The 23116-nt window shown below is 35.9% G+C and overlaps 1 protein-coding gene across 7 annotated transcripts in view; it reads right to left on the bottom strand.

Moving 5' to 3' along the window:
* Positions 1-23116, bottom strand: part of QKI (QKI, KH domain containing RNA binding) — a 142334-nt gene that overhangs the window by 31554 nt on the left and 87664 nt on the right. For all 7 annotated transcript variants that reach the window (XM_059082960.2, XM_059082959.2, XM_067011127.1 and 4 more), the window contains exon 4: positions 8785-8928. In XM_059082960.2, coding sequence (XP_058938943.1) covers positions 8785-8928 — 144 coding nt within the window. The remainder of the gene's footprint in view (positions 1-8784; positions 8929-23116) is intronic.

Genomic DNA, 23116 nt, shown 5'->3' with positions numbered 1-23116 from the left:
GAGTATAAGTACCTTACTTGTTTTCCAAAAAGCTTTAAATGTTCATCTCTGTGAGACAAATATGACAAGTGTAAGATACATATTTATTATGTGCACTAAGCAAAATTAAAGTTAATCTTAGGTTAATGTTTATTAAAACAATCACTTTAATAGCATTATTTGAAGATACACTTAATTTAGGAAGGCAAATTTATGTCTAGAGTTGTCACTTTTTTCCTCCAGAGATCTGGAAGAATACATCTTTTCTTAAATGTGCTTACTGTACTATAGTGAAAAGACAAGCCATAGTAGTTGGATCATCTGCGTGGAAGCATGGATCAGTTTATTCCCATGAAGAATTTAAGACGCTATCAGCCTTCTATACAGTCCTGCCTATATGAGAGGAAGCAAGGACTGGCTGCTTTCAAACCTGTAATTTATGAGTTTATTCAAACGCGCCAAATTGCTTTACGTAAACGCCTCTCACATTTAAAAATTCCCATGGCAACTCATTTAGTTTGGCAGACAGGAAGACCCAAATTCAATCCTTTTATCCTGCAGCTAAACCATTACAATGGTAATTCTGCTCTGACAATCTGAAGAGACTGCTAATTACTGTACTCTGGGTCCCTAGACAGATCTCCCATTCAGATTAAAATAGTTGTGCAAGGAAGAAAACGGTAGCAACACCCTCTTTACATGAGAGAGATGCTCTCTCATGTTACAGCTCTATCAAGGGGCAAGTGCATTACAGCTAGACATCTTTTAATGTATCTTTTAATACCTTACCTTCTTTCCCAATAACATGAAAAGGAGGGAAATCATACCACAGATTTCAATTACTGATCCCTTGGTCAAGAACTAAATGCAGGGCCATCAGTTCATTAACAATCCAGTTTAAAACTTGAACTCCAAGATGAGACTACACTATCTCCATCCAGAGTCATTACCTCTCTTCCTAACTTACTCTTTAATTCTTTTCATTTATTTTCTGGTGATAATTAATACACAGTTACCTAAGAGTCAGATGGTGATAGCACTAGAAGAAACAAATCTCTGGGAAACATGAAAAGCAAAATTAATAAAAACTTTTTTTGTGAAGGACCCTTCACTTTTTCATTACTCTCCCAAATAATGATGACATTGGCAACTATAGTTTTTATAAAAAGTGAATTTAAGTTACTTTTTTTTAAATAATATTTTTCAAATTTCATAATATTCCTGAAATAACTGGCAACAACTTTAAATTTCAAAATCCTCAGCTGGAAATTCCTCAGAATCTACTAGATCAATTACTTAGGTTAATATTACTGAGCTCTATGTTTATAAATGCTTTCATAAAGAGATCAGCTATATTCAAAACCAACTCATGTTCAACTCCTCAAATACCTATAAACAAACTTAGAGTCCAAAAAAAAAAAAAAAGACATGCTTATACCCCCCCATAAAGTAAGAAAGTGAAACAAACACTTTATGAATTGTCTGGGACTAGTGGCATCTTGTGTACCAAAGCTGGTCTTAAAATTATGAGACAGTGTAAACTTCAACAGCCTGAAATCACTTAATTTCTCTAATACAGGCTATGGTGACTCATTTCGTCTTTTCAGTTTAGTATTACATCTCCCCAACAGAAATCTTTTACCCCCATTCTTATTGAAAGAAAGGAAAAATTATAGTGAGAAAGAAGACATTTGAGCATATATCCCTCACTTCTACTTTCCCAGTCTTCATATCAGTAATATTCCCCGACTTCCACTGGTCTAGTGTTTTTTATGTCCCTTCAGAGAAGATTAGAAAAGATCATAGGATATGCATCCATATGTCTTAGCTAATGATGAAACAGTATTCTTTTCCAACAAAACAGAATGAGAATTAACTGAAAGAGGGATGGCACCTGATACCCGAGATGGTAGATGGACTCTCACAGTGAGTGACTGAGGGGGAGTGGGGGGGACGGAGAGACTTGTATACATGTTATTTTTTTAAGTAACATTAAGTGGTTTACAATTTTCTTATTTATTAAGCCGCTGTAAGCAAAAAGGTATATTGGTGAGATCACGGACTAGCAATTAGGGCGCCTTTTGCAGTTAGGGACAGAATCACTTTCATCTGGCATGGTGCCTCCTGTGACCAGGAATGAGCTTGTAACTGGCATGGCCAATGATGTAGCTGAGGTAATCAATCCATATAACATAAAGAAAAAGAGGAGAAATGAGGAAACATGTGTCTCGCACTTTCACATAACTAAAATAATAACTTTTACCTTTACAAAGTCCTTCTAAGGCAAGTAAGCAACAATAACCCAATTTTACAAATAAGGAAATAAAAGTTCTGAGTTTAAGTGACAGTCCCTGACCATGCATGATTTGTGCAATCCTACTGCATTTGTTACCACTTTAATGACTTGAAATGCACAACTCTCCACCTCTAAAATGCATATACACTAATCCCCTCTGTCTCTAGGAACTATGTATCTTGAAGTTCCAGCTCAAGTCTCACCCACCTATGTGAAATCTTCTCCCCTAAATACCCCAGTCCACTGTGACATCTTCCTGTAAACCTCTACAACATCTTCTTTAACACTGATTGCCACCTATATACTGCTTGTTACTATCGCTCTAGAAAATGTGTTGCATTAAATAATTGGCACTTGAGGGGGAGAGGGAGACAAAGACTTCAAAATTAAAACAAGGGGAAAATTGCCACTACATAAAATGAAGAGTGAAATCTTTTTATGATGCCAAACTGTTCATATAGGTTGTGTAAGCTATACATACACACATACACATGTGCACACATCAAATTAGTCTGCCATTTCAGTGCCTTCAAGGAGAACACGCTAGTATGCATGAATATTATTACAATGAATGAATGGAGATCTTTACACATCTTCTAGTAATTAACAAAAATAGGGGGAAAATGGGTAAGGATAGAAGACCTGAACATTTTCAACCACCTTCATCTAAATGATATTTATAAAACACATACCCAACTACTGCAGAATACATGTGCTTTTAAGTGTAAAAGGGATATTCACCAAAACAGACAATATGATGCAATATAAAAAAGTCCTAATTAGATGCAAAGAGAATGAAATCTTATAGAAAACATTTTCTAACAAGAACAGAATTAAGTTAGGAATCAGTCACAATAAGATTAATTTAAAAGTCCCAAATATTTGGAAATAACCCATAGGTCAAAGAAGAAATCATGAAAAAAATTAGAAAATACTGTGAAGTGAATGCTAATAAAAATACAGTATAATATTATATTTGAGATGCAGGTAAAGCATTATTCAGAGAGAAAATTTTTAGTATAAACAAAAGGTCTCAGAAGTGTAAAAGAAAGGTCTTAAGTCACTAATTTTCCACATTTAAGAAGCTGCGAAAATGAGGTTAAACCCTAATAAAGCAGAAAGAATACATAAAAGCAGAAATCAATGAAACAGAAAAGGAACAAATAGAGAAAAATCAACAAAACCAAAAACTGGTATGTAGCAGTAAAAGATGATTAAAATTAATAAAGCTCTAGAGCTGGACTGATCAAAAAAAAAGGAAGTCACAAATTACAAACATAATGAATGAAAGCAAGGACACTACTACAGATCCTACATACCTTAAAAAGATAAAAAGGGAATATTATGATCAACTTCATGACAAAAAGTTTAACTTAGATGACAAAGACAAATTCCTTGAAAAATACAAAAAAAAGAAAGAAAAAAATCTAAGTTCTATATTTATGAATGAAATGGGATTTGTAATTAAAAGCCTTCCCACAAAACCACAAGACACAAGATTAGAATATTTGTCCAATGAAGGATTTAGTCCCAATATATAAAAAGAACTGTTTTAATAGTTAAAAAAAAAAAAGAAAAGCCAATAAAGAATGATAGATTTAAAGATACTTCATCAAAGATATATGATTTCTCAAGCAGCACATGAAAAGATGCTCCACATCATTTGTATTCAGAGAAATAAAAATTAAAACTTCAACAGGTGAAAGGATAAACAAACTGTGGCTTATGTATTCAAATGGAATACTAATTACCAATAAAAAGGAACAACCCACTGACACATGTAACAGCATGGAGGAACCTCAAAAAAGCCACGCCACATGAAAGACAGGCACAAAAAATGAAATCTAGAAAAGACAAACTGATCTAAAATAGGTAAATTCATAAAACCAGAGAGTAGAATGGTGGTTGCCAGGTGCTGGGGGAAGGGAGGGGCGGTAGGGGAAATGGGGTGATGTCCATAAAAGGGTACAAACTCTGTTATGAGATACGTAAGTTCTGGGGGTCTAAGGTACAGCATGGTGGTTACAGTTAATAACACTGTACAACTGAAATTTACTAAGAGAGTAGATCGTACAAATAAAAAAACAGTAACTATGTGGGATGATGAATGTGTTAATTAACTTGATTGTGATAATCATTTCACAATGTATATATGTATATTAAATAATCACATTGTACACCTTTAAAAAAAAAAGCACTTGTATGTCCTAAATATAAACAATTTTTATTTGTCAATCTTATACCAATAAAGCTGGGGGAAAAAATTAAGTTTTTAGATCATAATAGAAAAAAAGGCAAAACTAACCCCAGTAGTTGCCTGGGGGCGTGGGGGGGTAGTTAATTGATAGCAAAGGGGTAAGAGAAAACATTTTGGCGTGTCGGAAATTCTGACTGTGGAAGTGGCTGTAAGTGTATACAGTTGTCAAGGGCCAGACTGTACATTTCAAATGAATGAGTTTTTATTTTATATGTAAAAAAAAAAGGAAAAAATTCCTCAAGAAGCACTCTTCTTCCGTCATGTCTTCAAAATGACTATTCTTCAGCATTAAAAAGACAGCTCATATGTATTTAAATCATGAGTTTCCAGATTATTTCTCAAACAGGTATCTCTATAACGCTAGATGTGAATACACTCTCAGAAAAAAAATTTTGATGGTCAATTAAATTTGGAAATGGTTTCTACCAGAGGTTCACAATACTTACTAGCATGTTAAAGGCTTCCTTTACCCCAAATACCTATGAAAAGTATCTCATGGAATACAGTCAGTCAGGGAAATGTCATTGCCTAAATATTAAAGATCTTGCCTTAAATAATTTTCTGTACCCCTAGTGTTCTGAAATACAGCCAACCTGGAATAAGTATTTGTTAATCTGAATAGAATACTAGAATAGCTACACTTGGGATAGCCAACAGGCATCTCAAATTTACTAGATCCAAAACTGAGTTCCAAGTAATCTCTTCAAAATCTGTTCCTAACATATCCTTCATCAAGGTAACAGCAATTATATCCTTCAGGCTAAAAATCTTGGTGTCATCTTTTTATTTTTTATTTTTTTTGCGGTACGCAGGCCTGTCACTGTTGTGGCCTCTCCCGTTGCGGAGCACAGGCTCTGGACGCACAGGCTCAGCGGCCGTGGCTCACGGGCCCAGCCGCTCCACAGCATGTGGGATCTTCCCGGACCGGGGCACGAACCCGTGTCCCCTACATCGGCAGGCGGACTCTCAACCGCTGCGCCACCAGGGAAGCCCTGGTGTCATCCTTGATGCCTTGCTTTCTAACATCCCACAGACAATCCATTAGCAAAACCTGCCAGTTTCACTTTAAAAATATGCTCACAACCAGACCATGACTCACCGCTATGGCTACACTGGCCCAACCCATCATCACCTCTCATCTGAATTAATGCAATGGTCCAGGAATTGGCAAACTTTTTCTGTAATGAGCCGGACAGTAAATGGCTTTTCTGAGCATATGGTCTCTGTGGCAGTTACTCAACTCACCACTGGAGCACAGAAGCAGCCACAGACAACACGTAAATGAATAAGCATAAGCATGGCTGTGTTTCAATAAAACTTGTCAGACAATGCAATTTGAATTTCATATAAGTTTCACATTTCATGATGTATTCTTCTTCTCCAAATATTATTCTTCTGATGTTTTTCCCCAGCCATTAAAAAATGTAAAAACCATTCTTAGCTCATGGGCTATTCAAACACAGGTGGGAGGCTGGATTTGGCCCATGGGCCATAATTTGCAGACTCCTACAAGAGCTTCCTTTCTTTCACCTTGTGCTCTTTATTCTATTTTAAACAGAGCAGGCCAGCAAGCCTTATAGAATATTAATCAGATCATGTCATTTCCCTCTCCTTAAGCACTCCAATGGTTTCACCCATTCTAGACTAAAAGCTGAAGTCCTTAAAATGGTTAACAAGGGCCTGCAGAATAACTAATCAATTGTCCTAATATGTACATGAGGATATTAAGACCAAATTAATTAAAAGCAGGTTTAGATACTCTGTTACAAAAGGTAAAAGAAATGGGAATTTATAGCATATTACAGTATCAGTGTAGCAAGAATAAAGGAAACAAAAACACCTGATGACAGAATTGGCAAGTGAGTAAATTAATTTAATATACAAGCTCTCTGTACGGATCAAATCTACGTTAAAGTAATTTGAATATACAAAGATAAGAAGTCATAATTTCCCAAAATTCTGTATATTTGTAAGCACATTAGGTAAATGCTAAGCAAAGACTGTAAGAAGTTCAGCCAAGAAATTTAACAAATGTTTCACTGTACTTATGAGAGTATATTGAAGATCACAAGAATGTGAGGAGGTATGGTTCAGATTTATGGAAATGAGATTAAACAACTGATTAACTGTACCTACAATGAAAAGGATATTTTTAGTAGATACTTGATGGTAACAGATTTAGACTTGCCAGACTAGTCATACTATAAATAACGAAAGAAATGACTCTTCTCTAGTTATGTATGGTTTATTCTGTGATTTAAGAAACAAAAGAGATTAAAATAAACAGATTACTGAAATCAGAGAAACATCTGAAATAAAAATGGTATCATCCAGGGTAAACAAGTTCGTTAGGTAAAACATTATGACTCTACAAATGAATGAAGTGTGATCATCTCAAAATCCCTACTCCTTTGGCAGTGAAATGAGAAAATGCTAAGGTTTCTCTGAGTTCTTGTGCTTGCTGGAAAAATGGGGGGAAAAGAACTTACTTTGTAAGGTTGTTTTGAAACCCCCATTTGAATTTTAGAAGTTTGAACTCTAAACATTAAGTTATGTGTGGTGTTATGTAAACTGATGGAGACACATTCAAATCATCAGAATTATTAGAAAAATTAGAATCATGTCATAAGGAGCACAGGTACAACCTTTACTGAGATTTATTAGCCTTATCTCCAGATGTAAAATACAGAATGGAATATTTATTACATTTAATTATAAAATTTAAAATCAAGCACAAAGTCTACCAACTCTCCCCTCCACACCCCCATGTCCCTTAAGCCAGGATTAGATCTTTTGCTATATAACATTAAACACAATAGGCACAAAAACATTAAACTATACACAACTCTCTACCTCTTTCCAAAGAAGAACTTATTCTACATGGGTAGGTAAGAAACATTTATACTGAAATAATACAAAGGTAATCCCATACTTTAGCTATAAGTTCATTCCGTAAATGATATGTAAACTGAATCATATTCCCCACAGAAACAATATGAAACTAGGGATTGTGTACCTGTTCAAAATGTGACCATAAAGATTTAAAATTTTTGTTACAAAAATCTAATGTAAAAACTCATCTAACATATTTTTAAGAACCATGAGAATTATTGTATTCACATTTTTGTGATTAAAGATTAAAAAGTTTAATAATACCCAGGGTTTGAGACTGTTGAGAAACAGGTATTTTCAGGTAACAATGGCAGGACTACAAATTGGTACAAATTTTCTGGAAGGCAACTTAGAAATTTTAATATGAGTAAAGTACTAAAATTTAAAATGCACTTTATATGGAGTGGAGGATAAGATCACTGAAGATGAAGCAATAAAAGAACGGAGAGGCCAAGAGTACTGAAAGGATCATTTACATAAATAATTAAATCTTAGGGGAAAAAAATTGCAACTCCTTTTTCTGTTGTCCCATTCTTTCTTGAACTTGAGCTAATCAGGCTTTTAAATCCACCATCCAAAAATCTGTTGGGCAAGGTCACCAATGACTACTACTTGCTAAATCCAATGGTTAACTCCCCTTTCTTATCTTAACTGAACAGTCTTCAGCAACAAACTTCTCTTGGCTTCCAGGACTCCACACTCCCGGTTTTCCTCCAGCCTCAGTGACTCCTCTCCTTGGGGTCTTTTCTTATGTCACCCTCCAAAATTCCTCTTGGTGTCTTATCTACAATCCCTAAGTGTGAACTTCCATAGTTTTTATTACCTTAGAAATATTAAGTGAGTTAAAAGTGTGAAAAGTGCTCAGAATGGTGCTTGGTACATTAGTAAAAGTTAGAGCTCTTATTTTTCTAAAAGAAAATCTTACCATATTATGGGAAAATTTCACTATGATACATTAACCTTTCTGTGGTAAACAATGATATATGCCAGTAGAGTACGTGGAACCCACAGACAACTCAAATAATGTGCTCCCACTAACACAGCTCACCAAACCTAAGTATTAATTTGTACAGACTTCTGTACATCCGTTACTTGCTTGCAATGAGAAACTGATCCAAAAAAAGAGAGAAAGCTTTCACTACCCTACTTACTGATGATGCACCTACACTCCTACCCTATAATAGAGTGATGCAAAGGTAATAATACATTTGAAAAAACAGGCCACTAATTGATTTTGCTCCCCTCACAACATTCCCTTCACGAAAAATAAACAGGGAACAGATTTTCCCATTTAAGGATTGGAGCAACGTCTATGTTTGTCTATTATTCTATAGTAAATGATTTGGAAATTATTACTTACTGCAGGTACCAGTAATTTCTTCACCTCCTCAACAGCTCTCTTCAGTTTGATCTCTGCTCTGTTCTGAGCATCTTCCACAGTGATCAGTACATGTAAATCTTCATTGAGATGCTCCCAATTAGGCTTGCCTCGATTTTGCTCCTCCTAAAAAATTTACAAAGCATACTATTACAAATTTTTCTTTTCAAAGAGAGAGCACATCTTTCATAATAATAACCTGTTGCAATTATTAAGCTATGCTTGCGTTGTTTTGCTATGACATTATAAACCTTTTAAATTTCTTGGCAAAAAGCCTGAGTGTGAGACTACTGGGTATTGATAGCTAATTCAACAAATATTTGTTGAGCACTTACTATGTACCAAAAGCATGGAGCCAGATACTAAGAGTATAAGAGTGAACAAGGCAATCACAACCCCTGCAGTGCTCTTATGTACTAAGAAGCTTATGTATAGTGTCATCCTCAGGTTATCGTGAAAAGTATGTTGTCATTCTTATATTTTACTTACGAGTAAATACAAGGTCATCGAGGTTTATTTAAGCAAGTCACCTGTCAAGGTGAACTAACGAACACCTTGACAATTTAGGAACTGAACCAATATTTTCATTCTAAAATTCACCGATTTTTCCATATCGTTACAACTACTTTTAATAACATTGGCTGAATTCAAGATTAGGAAAAGTATTTTGCCAACAGACATTACTATATAAGACAAATGCCATTTGTTTTAAGCATTTCAAGTAGTAATTATAGAACCATTTCATTATAAAAATAATCACAAGGAATAAACGTGAGAATAGTCTTAACTGTATTTCTATCAGACAGACCTTACTTTGAAAACAGTTACTCTGAGGAGTAACTGTTACTCTAAAGAGTAACAGTACCAGTTACTCTTTAACCATACCATCTTAAATACTAGTTTTAGTAGAGAACATCTACGTTTCATTTCCTCGGTATCTTCAAATGACTTAGTGAGCCCCAGGCTGAAAACACCGCCAAGCTATAGGGAGGTTTAGAAGTAGAGTTGGCCATACTTCCCCTTTCACCTAATATATAATAATTTCATAACCATTTCTTGCTTTAAGCTTTAGAGATAATATACAAATATATTTATAAATATTTCATAAATACGAATTCTTTAAACTAAAAACAATATAAATTTATAAATAAATATAAGAATGGTATAAATAAATGCATATGGCTCAGTGCCAGGTACCATACATAACCAATAAACAATACCTGTTGTTGAACTTCCATCTTTAAAGATTACTATTTACTGAACTGTGAGATTCCAATCAAAGAAAGTAAAACTGGTATAAAAAAAACAGCTTTCTACTACAACTCATACGTCTGCAGAGGCCACGCTAGGAAAAAAATCTATGGAACTCAGCCAATAGGGATAGAAATAAGTTCTTAAAGTATATGATTCTGCCTCTATTTTCTGTTAATGTCATTAGTATGAAAATGCACCCAAATGTTGTGAGGGGAAATGAGAAACAAAACAAAGCACACCAACCTATGGTAGGCCATCTATGTGTTCCCAAGGAGTAAACTCAGAGATACCACAGTATGCTCACAGGGGTACCACGGGGTACTTGAAATTTCAAGGGAAACAGCAATAGTTGACATCTGTCAGATACCATGCAAACTTCTAGCTCAAAATACTGGACTTAGTCGATATTAGATCACGCTACATTCCTTGTGATGATGTCTTATCTTTGCGATGCTAGGTTTTCAGTGGTTGCTGTAATAAAAAGCCAAGTCCATGCAAAAATCAATGTGGAACAGGAAAACTGGGTGGTAGTGTTCAATCTGATTCCCAGGTTTGAGAATGTGAACAGTGCCCCAAAGAAAAACAAATCCCATTAATAAATAATGTGGCTATTTATAAATAAAATAAAAGTTTTTCAGTTTAAGTTGTTTTGATAAACTGTTTGGAAGTAACTATTTAATAATAAGAAGAAAAACTATGAAGTATTTCTTTTCATCTAGGGGACACCATGAAAAACGGACAGACCCGAGGAGTCAATGAGTCAAGAAGCTGGGAATGTCAGCCAGGGTTATCTGTGTCCCGAATATAAAATGTGTAGATATACCTCTACTGTGGCAATGAAAACCAATTTTAAAATCCAGGTTTTAATTTTTGTCGAAAACTGTTGGCCAAGATAAAGTAACATGAACACGACTCTCTTGCCTGAAACAACCCCCCACCCCCCCAAAAAAAAAAACAGGCAAAACAAAAGAAACATCAGTCCTCAAGCCTCTGGACCTCAGGCAATAGGACAGTGAGGCTGAGAGATGGGAAATCAATGAAGTAAGAGCCATTACTGTCCCAGCTCCCTGGCTGGGGAATCTCTAGGCTGCAGTCCTGGGAATGGTGCCAGGCTGCCTCTCTGAGTTGAGATGACTAAGCTTAGCATCTTGGGAGACCAAAGCAGCTAGAGCTCACCAAAAAGAACACTGGAAAGAGCTGCACAGAAAGAGAACTCTGGAGATCTGCACAAAGTTGACTCAAGTATTCAACTGAACACTGATCAGCGCATATGTGGGAAGAAATACCAGAGGCCAGAGAAAGAACTAGCCAAAGGATTCAAGGTATAAGTGCCAGGTTCTCACACAGAGCCAGATGGGAAAGACTTCATGATATACAGACACTGGGTAAAGTACAGAGGTCTTGCCTCACTAGTGGAAAATAATTACTCAGTAGTCTGAACACTGCTCCAAATAGTGCCTAAATAAATCTTAAAAGCAAGATATAAAAGGATTGAACTGTTTCCAATTTAACTGTGTCCTAGAACAAAGCCCAAGAATAACTACAGGAATATGTCCCCCCAACAAGGTAAAGTTCACACTATCTGGCATCTAATAAAAAATTAACAAGCAGGGACTTCCCTGGCAGTCCAGTGGTTAAGACTCTGCCTTCCAATGCTGGGGGTGCGGGTTTAATCCCTGGTTGGGGAGCTAAGATCCCACATGCCTCGGGGCCAAAAAAACAAAACATAAAACAGAAGCAATATTGTAACAAATTCAATAAGACTTTAAAAATGGTCCTCATAAAAAATAAAATCTTAAAAAATAAATTGACAGGCAAAGGAGGAGAAAAATGAAACATATATAAGAAGAAAAATCAATCAATCGAAACCAACCTAGAACTGACACAGATGTTATAATTAGTAGACAAAGACACTAAAAAGCATGTGTTTGTGATATTATTAATGCATACAGATACTAATACAAGGACAACTGAGGAACATTTATACTCCAAAACATTTTAGCAAGGCCTAAGAATGAAAATTAAAATCCTAAGTGACTTGCCACAGAAATTTTTATACATGGGGAAGACAAAAGTCAGAGGATTTAAAAAGGAAGGGATATTATTTACATGACAGGAACAAAGAATAAAGCTGCAGTATAATTTGAACTGTGCTTTATTGGAGGAATAAATTTTTGAGTGTACAACACTTTGCTTGGTAAATGATACTCTTAATAAATTCATCAACTTAGGTGCCTGTTAAAAATACAAAAATAAAATAAAATTATACCTATCCTAATGTTTGCTTCAAAACAAATAGTTTTGCTTATGGTTTCAAAAACACTTATAGACAAAAAAGGTGAAACTAATGTAATCATGTACTTTCACTCCTTCCTAAAATTCTTCTAAAACACTGTACAGTTTAAAATGCACAAACTCATAAGGAAGAAGAAAATGTGAAAGGAAACAATTTGGAAACTAGAAAGCAGATGGCTAAGTAGTCAGGGACTTAGCTAACCCAGGCAAGAAGAAACCAACTTAACACTTAGAGCCTCCATAAGGGCTTAGGAAATTGGCAGCAGTAAAAATTGGGGATAAGGGTGGGGCTAAGACTGGAAAACTGAAGGAACAGCTGAATCTCCGCATCCCCTATCCTTAAATAGCTGGCTATCTAGCACTCCCTAATTTCTAGCAAAGGACTAGAAATGCATTCCTGAAGAGTTCCACTTTCTAGAACTGGGTTTTAATGGGCAGCTGACAGGATCATTTACACACTGAAGGCTGAGGTATCCAGTCTTTTCCCCCACTCCACACCCAGAATGAGGACAGCCAGCCCACACACTGGGGGCAAGAAACTGGAAGACCTTTCTCTGGAAAGTCTGGCCAACCCAACAACAGGAAACCACCTGAAAAAAGCAATCGCTGGGCAGTGAGAAGAAAAACTCAAAAAGACTCAGAGTTAAGAGAAGATACTGCATCCTTGAAACAAGTAAAAAATGCTATGGGGCTTCCCTAGTGGCACAGTGGTTGGGAGTCCGCCTGCCGATGCAGGGGATGCGGGTTCGTGCCCTGGACTGGGAGGATCCCACATGCCGCAGAGCGGCTGGGCCCCTGGGCCATGGCCGCTGGGCCTGCTCGTCTGGAGCCTGTGCTCCGCGATGGGAGAGGCCACAGCGGTGGGAGGCCCGCGTATCGCAAAAGAAAAAAAAAAAATGCTATGAAAAGAATTCAAAACATAAAAAGGAACTCATGAAACTTAAATATGATAGTAAAAATAAAAAATGTGTTAGAGGCGTTTGAAGATAAAAACTGAATTCTCCCTCCAATTAGCAGCAAAGACAGAGATGGAAAATGGCAGAGAAAGAGTATAAAAATTAGAGAACTAGTCCAAGAGGTCCAAAAACTGAATTACTGAAGTTTCACCAAGAAAAAGGAAGCAGACGGGAGAAAAATCATCAACATATTACATACTTTTAAAACAAAACTGAATGATAAGAGCTTCCAAATGGAAAGGGTCCAATGAGTTCTCACACAATGAACGAGTGAGATGAAAACTAAAAAAGTCAACTAGTAGCAAGGTAAGCACAAAATGCAGCAATAGAGAATAAATACCTAAAGAATCTCTTCAAGAGTAAGAAGTGACTGTGGCTGGTGCTGGCTGTTAGCAGAGGAAGAGGATGTTTTCTACATCAGGCTCTACAGAATTACATATTTTTAATCTATGAGCATATTAAACTTCATTTAAAAAAAAGGTTTTAAGATCATTCCACTCAGAAGCCACTTTTATACAACTGTGGTCCATTCTAACTCAGGAAGAGTTAATGCCTTTAACAGTGAGTTTGAGCCTAGTAATTATTCACTACAAATATAACTTCTCCCTGTATTTTCTTTCTGTTTCTTAAACAGATAATAAAGGCAATCTGGAACTGGCAAACACTACAGAAGTCAATAAAACATTCATAAAGGTTCTCTTTCAGCTATAAACAAACAAGAGATAGAGTAAGATTACAGAGTGTCTACTTCTATATCCCAGAATACCTGCAGTAAGAATCTACTCCCCAAATTTCTCACTTTAATAAATAATTTGGGACAAAGAAAAGGATGAATTAAGCAGAGAGGACGGCAAAATGAAGATACACCAAATATGGTCTAGCTCCTAGAAACTGTGGTTGAGGTATTAATTTCTTTTTACTGTCACATTTCAAATAGTATTTCAGGAATAAACAGCTGAGAAACTGATGTGGAAAAAACAGCTCATTACAAATTATTTTAGGGCTTCCCTGGTGGCGCAGTGGTTGAGAGTCCGCCTGCCGATGCAGGGGACACAGGTTCGTGCCCCGGTCCGGGAAGATCCCACGTGCCACGCAGCGGCTGGGCCCGTGAGCCGTGGCCACTGAGCCTGCGCGTCCGGATCTGTGCTCCGCAACGCGAGAGGCCGCAGCGGTGAGAGGCCCGCGTACCACACACACACACACACACACACACACACACACACACACACACACACACACACACACACACACACACACACACACACACACACACACACACCAATAATAAATAAATAAAATGTTCCACCACAGTGGTAATTTAAAAAAAAAAAAAATTATTTTAATTTCTGTTTTACAGTCACCAAAAACATTTCATATAATGTGCCACTAAATCTTCAGCAATATATAATAATATGGGTTTTTTTCTATCCACATATTCGCAAATTTACATTTCCAGCACAGTCCTTATTTCTAGACCTCCAAATTCAACTGCCAACTTGACGTGTGTGTCACTGTCTCTAAAGCACTCTCAACTCACCATGTTCAGCTCATTACCTCCCTTCTGCAAACTAGTCCCCAATTATATCTCAGCTATTACTGACCCTGAGTAAGTTTTCTGAGTCAGTGTGAATTTTTAATACTTGAGGACAAAGACCAATTGGTTTTGAATAAAGTCTGAAATGCAGTTATCAGCTTTCTTTTGCCTTGACAGAGAGGCTGCTGTACATTCACCCGTTCATTTCAATCCACACTAACTTCAGGTGCCATTTCTCGCTTACATTCACTCCACACTGTCAATAAATTAGCCTATTGACAAACATGGATTCTGATACCCACAACTTCATGCAATTTATCACTTACATCCAGAATGCTTTCTTTAATATTTACTTATTTTTTTTTTTTACTTTTTTTTTTTTTTTTTTTTTTGCGGTACGCAGGCTTCTCACCCCTGTGGCCTCTCCGGCTGCGGAGCACAGCCTCCAGACGCGCAGGCTCAGCAGCCATGGCTCACGGGCGCAGCCACTCCGCAGCATGTGGGATCCTCCCGGACCGGGACATGAACCCGTGTCCCCTGCATTGGCAGGCGGACCCCCAACTGCTGTGCCACCAGGGAAGCCCTAATATTTACTTTTATTTATCTTTTGCTCTAAGTGTGTCATACTATAACTTATAGCTATCTGTGCATTGTCTTTAGCTATTAGATCGACTGAACTGAACAACTGAGCTTTTATTATTGGGGAGCATCACTAAAATCAAATACCAGATTGCCTCCCCACAGTGCTCTTCTGTATTCACGATTACTGTGTCTGCCTATATAAGCCTCCAGACAGTCTCCCTTGATCATTTATCTTAGTTTCTGGGCCTGCTTCTTTTTGACCTCCTATTTAAGTTGCCAGTTACATTTGAACATCTTTACCTCTTATCTTTTATTCTTGTTCTCTTACTTCTCTTCTAGTCAACTTACTCAGATTCTCTAGCATAAAGCTCATGAGCGCTGATTTTCATATCCCACAAAAGACAATGCTGTTCCTTTATTCTATCAGCTCAATATTACCTTGTTTCAATATATCAGAAGAACAGAGTAAATAAGGGTCAGTCTTTTTAAAACTGCAAGACTAAAGTTGTATCTTAATATAACAAAGCAAAATGACAGCAAAGACAAGTTATTCATAAATAATTCCTGTGTTTAAAAAAAGTTCAAAGCTCAAAACTGATGACCTTGGGTTTTTTTTTTAAGGCAGTCTGAAATGACAAGACAGCATTCAAGGAAATGGAATGTATCTTTATTTATATAATAAAGTTTAGTAGCATATAAAACAGCTCTGTAATACCGTTCATAACTGATTATGAAACAGATAAACACATTTACCAATAATACTTTATTATGGTCTATATTCTTGGCAAATGTACTATAGAGAAATAAATGTCAAGTAGCTCTTAGTCTCTCACGTGATGATAAAGAAATTCAGAAATGAAAATGATGCTGATACTACCTAAGCTTTCATTAAACACTTACTGTTTGTCAAGTACCACACTAAGCAATATAAACACATCACACCTCACTCAGTCATCCTAACAGCCATAAGACTGAGGTCCTATTATTCTCACTAACATGTTAATAAGGAGGTTAAGGCCCATAAAGTTTGCCCAAGTCATACAGATAGGAAGTGTTTACCAGGGAGAACATTAGAGCCTGCAACTCTCAACAACCAATTCCTAAAACATGACATCACCTACATGAGAGCCCTAAAATTAAGTAAATTGCCTTAAAATAGCATCATAAATTAATGAAAGAGCTAGAAACAGAATACTGAAGTCTTGACTCTCTAGAATTTTTTTCTACTTTACCATTTTACCTTTAAACATTTTTTTACATGGAATTTTAAGCACATCTTGTTCTTATAGAATTTTAGAGCTGGTAAGGAATTTGGATGCAGATAAAGAAACAGATTAATTATCTGGTAAATTTATTTAGTGTTTTCTTCCCCTAATTCCACGTCATGTTCTCTTTCTTTGTCAATGAATTCCTGATTAAGTCACATGAAGAATAGTATCAACAACTGGCAGAGAAGTACCTGGTAAAATAGATTTCTCACACCTACAAATACACTTTTTTCCTAGATGAGAGAAATGCCTATCAAATTTCAATGACACAAATATACAAAAATGATAAACCTATGGCCACTTAACACAATTCCTCCACTCACTAAAATTTTCAGTAGGGGAAAACGAAACTCTTGTCTTAATACACAATGCATACATATATCCAACACATTCCTAAATTAGGGCTAATTAAAATCACTGTCCTGAAATAAGTTCTAACCATTACTTTTCAATAAAACATCATCCATTTCAGGAGACGTCACTGGTGGCGCAGTGGTTAAGAATCAGCCTGCCAATGTAGGGGACACAGATTCGAGCCCTGGTCTGGGAAAATCCCACATGTCGCAGAGCAACTAAGCCCGTGCACCACAACTACTGAGCCCACGTGCAACTAGAGCCCGTGCTCTGCAACAAGAAGTCACCTCAATGAGAAGCCCGTGCACCGCAACGAAGAGTAGCCCCCACTCGCCACAATTAGAGAAAGCCCGTGTGCAGCAATGAAAACCCAATGCAGACAAAAAAATAATAATAAACCTTAAAAAAAATCATCCATTTCATTTGCTGTATACAGTGATATACAAATATTAAGTTAAAAAAATTCTCAGAATTTGAGAAACTACCTTTTGATTAAAACCAAAACAACAACAACAAAAACCTCGATGAGTCACTGACCTCTGAAATTTAAAATTATGCTCTAATTACAATATCTATTTGAACAACAAAGTAATTATAACATGAAGCATCAGAGCACACTGATTGCCCCAACCCCTGCTGACAGACTCTTTTAATTATACATTTGTAGTCAAAGATTTCTTCCCCTACTGTGCTCTTAATGTGAAAGTTCATACTCCAAAACCGCCTAGAAAGGAATTCTGAAGTGTTACATATTTAAGCAAACCAAGGTTCCAATAACACACTTATGAATATATACATCTTAAGCCAAGTGATAAAGCCTAACATATAACTATCCCCAGTTGTATAATCTTAAATTATTTTAAGAAATGTACATTGAAGAACATTTTTTAAAGGAGACTATACATAATTAAATTGCTCACTGACTGACTCTAGTTATAAAGTTGACGTCAAAAAAAATTTCAACTTGAACTTGAGTCCATCAACAACCATATTTTCAGAGCAAGTTATTTTCTAATATATAAAAATTAGAATACTTTTACATTCAGTTTGTGGAAATCATCATCTAGGAATGTCTTATAGGCAGCAAGCATTCAACAAATGCTTATTAGCACAATGAAATATTTGCTAAATTCAAAAACTTTTAATGTTTTATGCCAAATATTTTCCAAGTTAATAACAAAAGGACTATTCTCAATATTCTCCCTTCATAAGAAACACCTAACTCCTACAAATATTGAAAAACTGTCATGTTAAGTCCTCATTCCAATTTTCATATATTAATTCCACTAATTAATTGTAATTATTGTATTTTGAAACTAAACTTATGTATCACCAGTTATGGCCAAACTATGGACAAATTATATTGGTCTGTCCCAATCATGACCAAAATTAGTAAACTTTCACTAGAGCAGAGCCACTTACAGTACCCATGACCATTTGGGAAGCTAAATATGATCTTGATAATGCCATAGTTAAGGCTGAAAAGACTGAACTAAATATATGCAAACAGTTTCCCATACAAGGACAAAAATGATCAAGTGATTTCTAATTGCATTTCGCAGCAAGTTTAAATATCAATGGCTGCCTAATGCTTCAAAAGAAAAAGAGAGAGAGTAAGAAGAACTGGCATGAAATCCTTCTGGAAACTTTGGGCTGTGTTTCTGTTTCTAATAATCAGTCATATAAAAGTAGTTACTGTCCATGGAAGCATGAAATGCTTCCAAATAGCATTAATAGAATCATTTCACTATTCATATGTGAAACCCTGTACTGGATCTTACTCATTCCCCCATCTAGCAGACATAAAGACTATTAAAGGCAAAGAAAAACAACCATTTGTTTTAAAATGTGTTGTTTTAAAATATTAAATTGAAATATTTACTTGTTGACAGCACACTAAGGAAAGAAAATTAAAAATAAAAAGGACTACCATTTCTACTCATGCCCATTTTCTTTCCCAAATCATCAAAAATCCAATTTTAGAAATCACCTCAATGAAAATTTCTCCAGGTTCTCTCAGACAGGATGTTTCCTAGATTCCCATTCTATCATTTGTTCTTTTGACTTAAGTCTTATGTATATTACTATCCAAAAAGCTCCAAGAAGTCTGGAATCACTCAACTCCCATCTCTTTGCACTGACCACAATAAGTGCCCCATAACTATTCAATATTTATTGGACAGAGCACAGCATGAGGTACAAAAATGAAGTCACAGCTAATATTATTAACAAAAAATAACATATACTGGGCTTTGTACTCAGCATTTTATATCCATAAAGTTAATCTTTTAAACCTTAGAGGTAGATATTATTATAATACCTATTTCTCATTCGAAAATGACAAACTAATGGGCAGAAACCTAACTTAATGTCACTCAGCTATACTGACTTCAAATCATACACTTCTGCCTTAAAGACTTTACAACTAACAGTATGTTAAGAAGACAAGAAAGGTTAAATATAATATTTAAAAAACAAAAACCCCAAAAAGATTACAATTATTTCACTCAAAACTGTAACAAGAAACAAGATGAACATTTTGACAAATCTACCTACAGGGTAACTTGCTGCCTCGAGCAAAAATTATTACCAGGTCTATGTATGACAACTTTAAGGAGACAGCAGGTGAATGGCAGCACGTGGTTCACTGTCACAAACTTTTTCCTGAGGGAATTTATTCAGGAAGTAAAATCTATAGATATCCAAAACAAAAGAAAACAATCATTTGTTTTAGAATACCTTTTCAAAAAACATTTATTTATTTTATTTATTTATTTTTAGCGGCACTGGGTCTTTGTTGCTGCACACGGGCTCTCTCTAGTTGCGGCGAGCAGAGGCCGCTCTTCGTTCCATTGCGCAGGCTTCTCACCGCGGTGGCTTCTCTTGTTGCGGAGCGCAGGCTCTAGGTGCACGGGCTTCAGTAGTTGTGGCATGTGGGCTTCAGTAGTTGTGGCTCGCGGGATCTACTAGAGCGCAGGCTCAGTAGTTGTGGCACACAGGCTTAGTTGCTCCGCGGCATGTGGGATCTTCCCGGACCAGGGCTCAAACCCGTGTCTCTTGCATTGGCAGGAGGATTCGTAACCACTGCGCCACCAGGGAAGCCCTAGAATACCATTTTTAAATATGATTTTTAACATCCATTTGATGATATTCTAAGGAATTTATGATATTACACTTACTAGCCACTTACTAGCTGTTTAATCTTGGGCAAAGTATCTGAACCTTGGTCTCCTCATCTGTAAAACAGAGGTAAGTTCTTAATGTGTTATGTTTGTATAGCACATAGAAGAGTAGCTACCATCTCATAATTGATGTCAGCATGGTTTGAACAGGCTGCTATTTAAAATCAAAGAGTAATAGAAGATTACAGGAAATGATGTAAGTAGGAATATGGGGAAAGGAAGACTGAACAACAGCAAATAAAATAACATGACTAGAAGCTATAATTTAGAAAAAAAACTGGAAAAGTACTTTGGGGATAAAGAGTACTAGCTTAAGAAATCTATTTTTTTAAATTAACTTAGTCAATAAAAATATATTAAACATATTAACACAAAATTATTTCAAAATATAATTTTTAGGCTACAGAAGCTTCATAAACCTGTAATCTCTGAGGTTTCAGACTAAAGAACTCAACTGATCAAAGCACTGGACTGCCTTCTATATAGGGTTTGGAATTGAAACATCATGTAAAGGAGGATGACCACAGCTTCCCAGAAAGAGGAATAAACCATGATTATTCCACGAGCTCTACAGAAAACAGACTAAGGGTAGTAAAAAGAATTTATAAAAATTTAATGAAATTGAAAAGTTCAAATATTACTTCTTTCATAATATTTTCCCAAGTCACCCCCTCTATGAGAATTCATCTCTCCCCAACTTTGCTTCCTTCCATAGAATTTTATGGCTTTATGATATACTTAATACTATAATATAGTCTTCTGCATCTGATATAGAATAATAAGCCTCAAGAGAGCAAGACAGTTTTCTTTTTTGAATTATTCACAGTGCATTTAAAAATGCCTAAGTAAGAGTTTGGTACCTAACCAGTAGCTTAATATTCTTCTGTTCTTCCACCCTACACAGATCCGGACTTGCACTTCTTTTATGATACTTTTATCAGTTTCTCTCAAATATTTATCTGTGTATTTGTCTTATTTTATATGTATATATTCTATAAACTAAATGCTGTGTCATACACATACTACTAGTTTCTCAACATATATGCATGCTACCATAATAAACATAGTACAAAGTCATTTAAAATGCATTATTAAATTCATAGTAGGCTTTTTTTAAAATAAAATTATTTATTTATTTGTTTGTTTTTGGCTGTGCTGGGTCTTCATTGCTGTGCACATGCTTTCTCTAGTTGCAGTGAGCGGGGGCTATTCTTTGTTGCAGTGCGCACGCTTCTCATTGCGGAGCACGGGCTCCAGGTGTGCAGGCTTCAGTATTTGTGACACTTGGGCTCAGTAGTTGTGGCTCATGGGCTTAGTTGCTCTGGTGGGATCTTCCCACACCAGGGTTCGAACCCGTGTGCCCTGCACTGGCAGGCGGATTCTTAACCACTGCGCCACCAGGGAAGTCCCCACAGTAGGCTTTTTTAACATCACTATGCATTTGCTTTACTCAACACATGCTAAACTACTGTCCTTATATGTTAGAAACCATTTCCCTAACTTATCTGGCAAAATGTTTTGTATATAGTAAGCACCGCAGAAATATCTGGAATTAAATATTCCCTACCCCCCAAAAGTGAACAAGGTACATAATATAGTGAGGAAAGAACACAAACTTGAATGCCAGCCTATTTCAGTACCATATTTCAGTTATCTCAGTAATAACCTTGAGTAACTCATTCATATATTCATTGATTTATTCAATAAATATTTATTAAGTTTTTCTACTATACAGAAGATACTTTCCTAGTGAGCAAGGTTTATGATAGGTAACTGGACAAACATGAAAGCCCTTGAAGAGCTTAGAGACTAGGAAGGAAGACAAACATAAAATAAGTAATAACAGAGTAACTACTTACACTTGAGATGAGTGACAGACATCAAAGTTCATTGTGCTATAAAACAGCATACTAAGCCTGACTGATAAGGCTTAGTATGATATCTCATGAAATTTTATTTCCTCATTTGTAAAGGTTACAGGGTTGCAAGGATTAAATGAATGAAAGGGTGTTTAAGACAGTGACTATCTCACAGTACCTAATACTTCTGCTGTGTAAGCTGTGTAACTCCTACTACCCCTACTCCTTTCCTAAGTCTTAAAAGATGGCTTTCCAGCTAACAGGGATTTCCCTTAAATCCACTGCGGGACTTCCTTCCTGATATTATGTTAACATAAATAACCATCAGGAAAGTCACAGTTTCTCAATTACAAAGTCTCAAAATTAAAGCCACAGTAAAAAAAAAAAAAAAGAAAGAAAAAATTATAATAATAATAAAATAAATTAGGAATTAATCAATAATTCCTCTAGATTAAAAAATACAGGTACCCACCCGCAAATACCTGGAATATCATAATTCTTTTCTTGGTAGTGACCATCAACCTTGAGAAGTTTTAGAATTAAGATTAGAATGATAAAAGTAAATAAAACCCATGGTTAACAGTTTTTGTGTGTTTATCTAAAATATCTGTAACATTTAAAATTATCTGGCATATTTAAGTATCTTAAGATTATCCTATTTCAACTAAAATAAATATAGATGGGAACCCACCTCACACCCCAGAAATTATAGGAGGGATGTGTCGGAAACATCCACATTTTAAGAAGCTCTACAAAGAGTTCTAATACACCGCCAGATAGTAGTAGGTGTAATTACTATGAATAGCATACCTCTACACCTCTTGGATAGTAATTTGGATGATACAATGTCTGATGGTGATCAAAAATTCAATTCTGAATTATCCAAATGGTTAATGTATTATGAGCAGAGTTCTTTCTTCTCCTAATATTCCTAAGTGTTAATACATATTTCACATATCCATACTTCTCAGTGGATAAAAAGCAAAGATAACTTTACTTAATTGGAAGAACTAGGTAAATCCAGGGTTTC

This window comes from Kogia breviceps, chromosome 13, assembly GCF_026419965.1.
Source record: "Kogia breviceps isolate mKogBre1 chromosome 13, mKogBre1 haplotype 1, whole genome shotgun sequence".
NCBI lineage: Eukaryota > Metazoa > Chordata > Mammalia > Artiodactyla > Physeteridae > Kogia > Kogia breviceps.
This window is presented reverse-complemented; position numbering and strand designations above follow the sequence as displayed.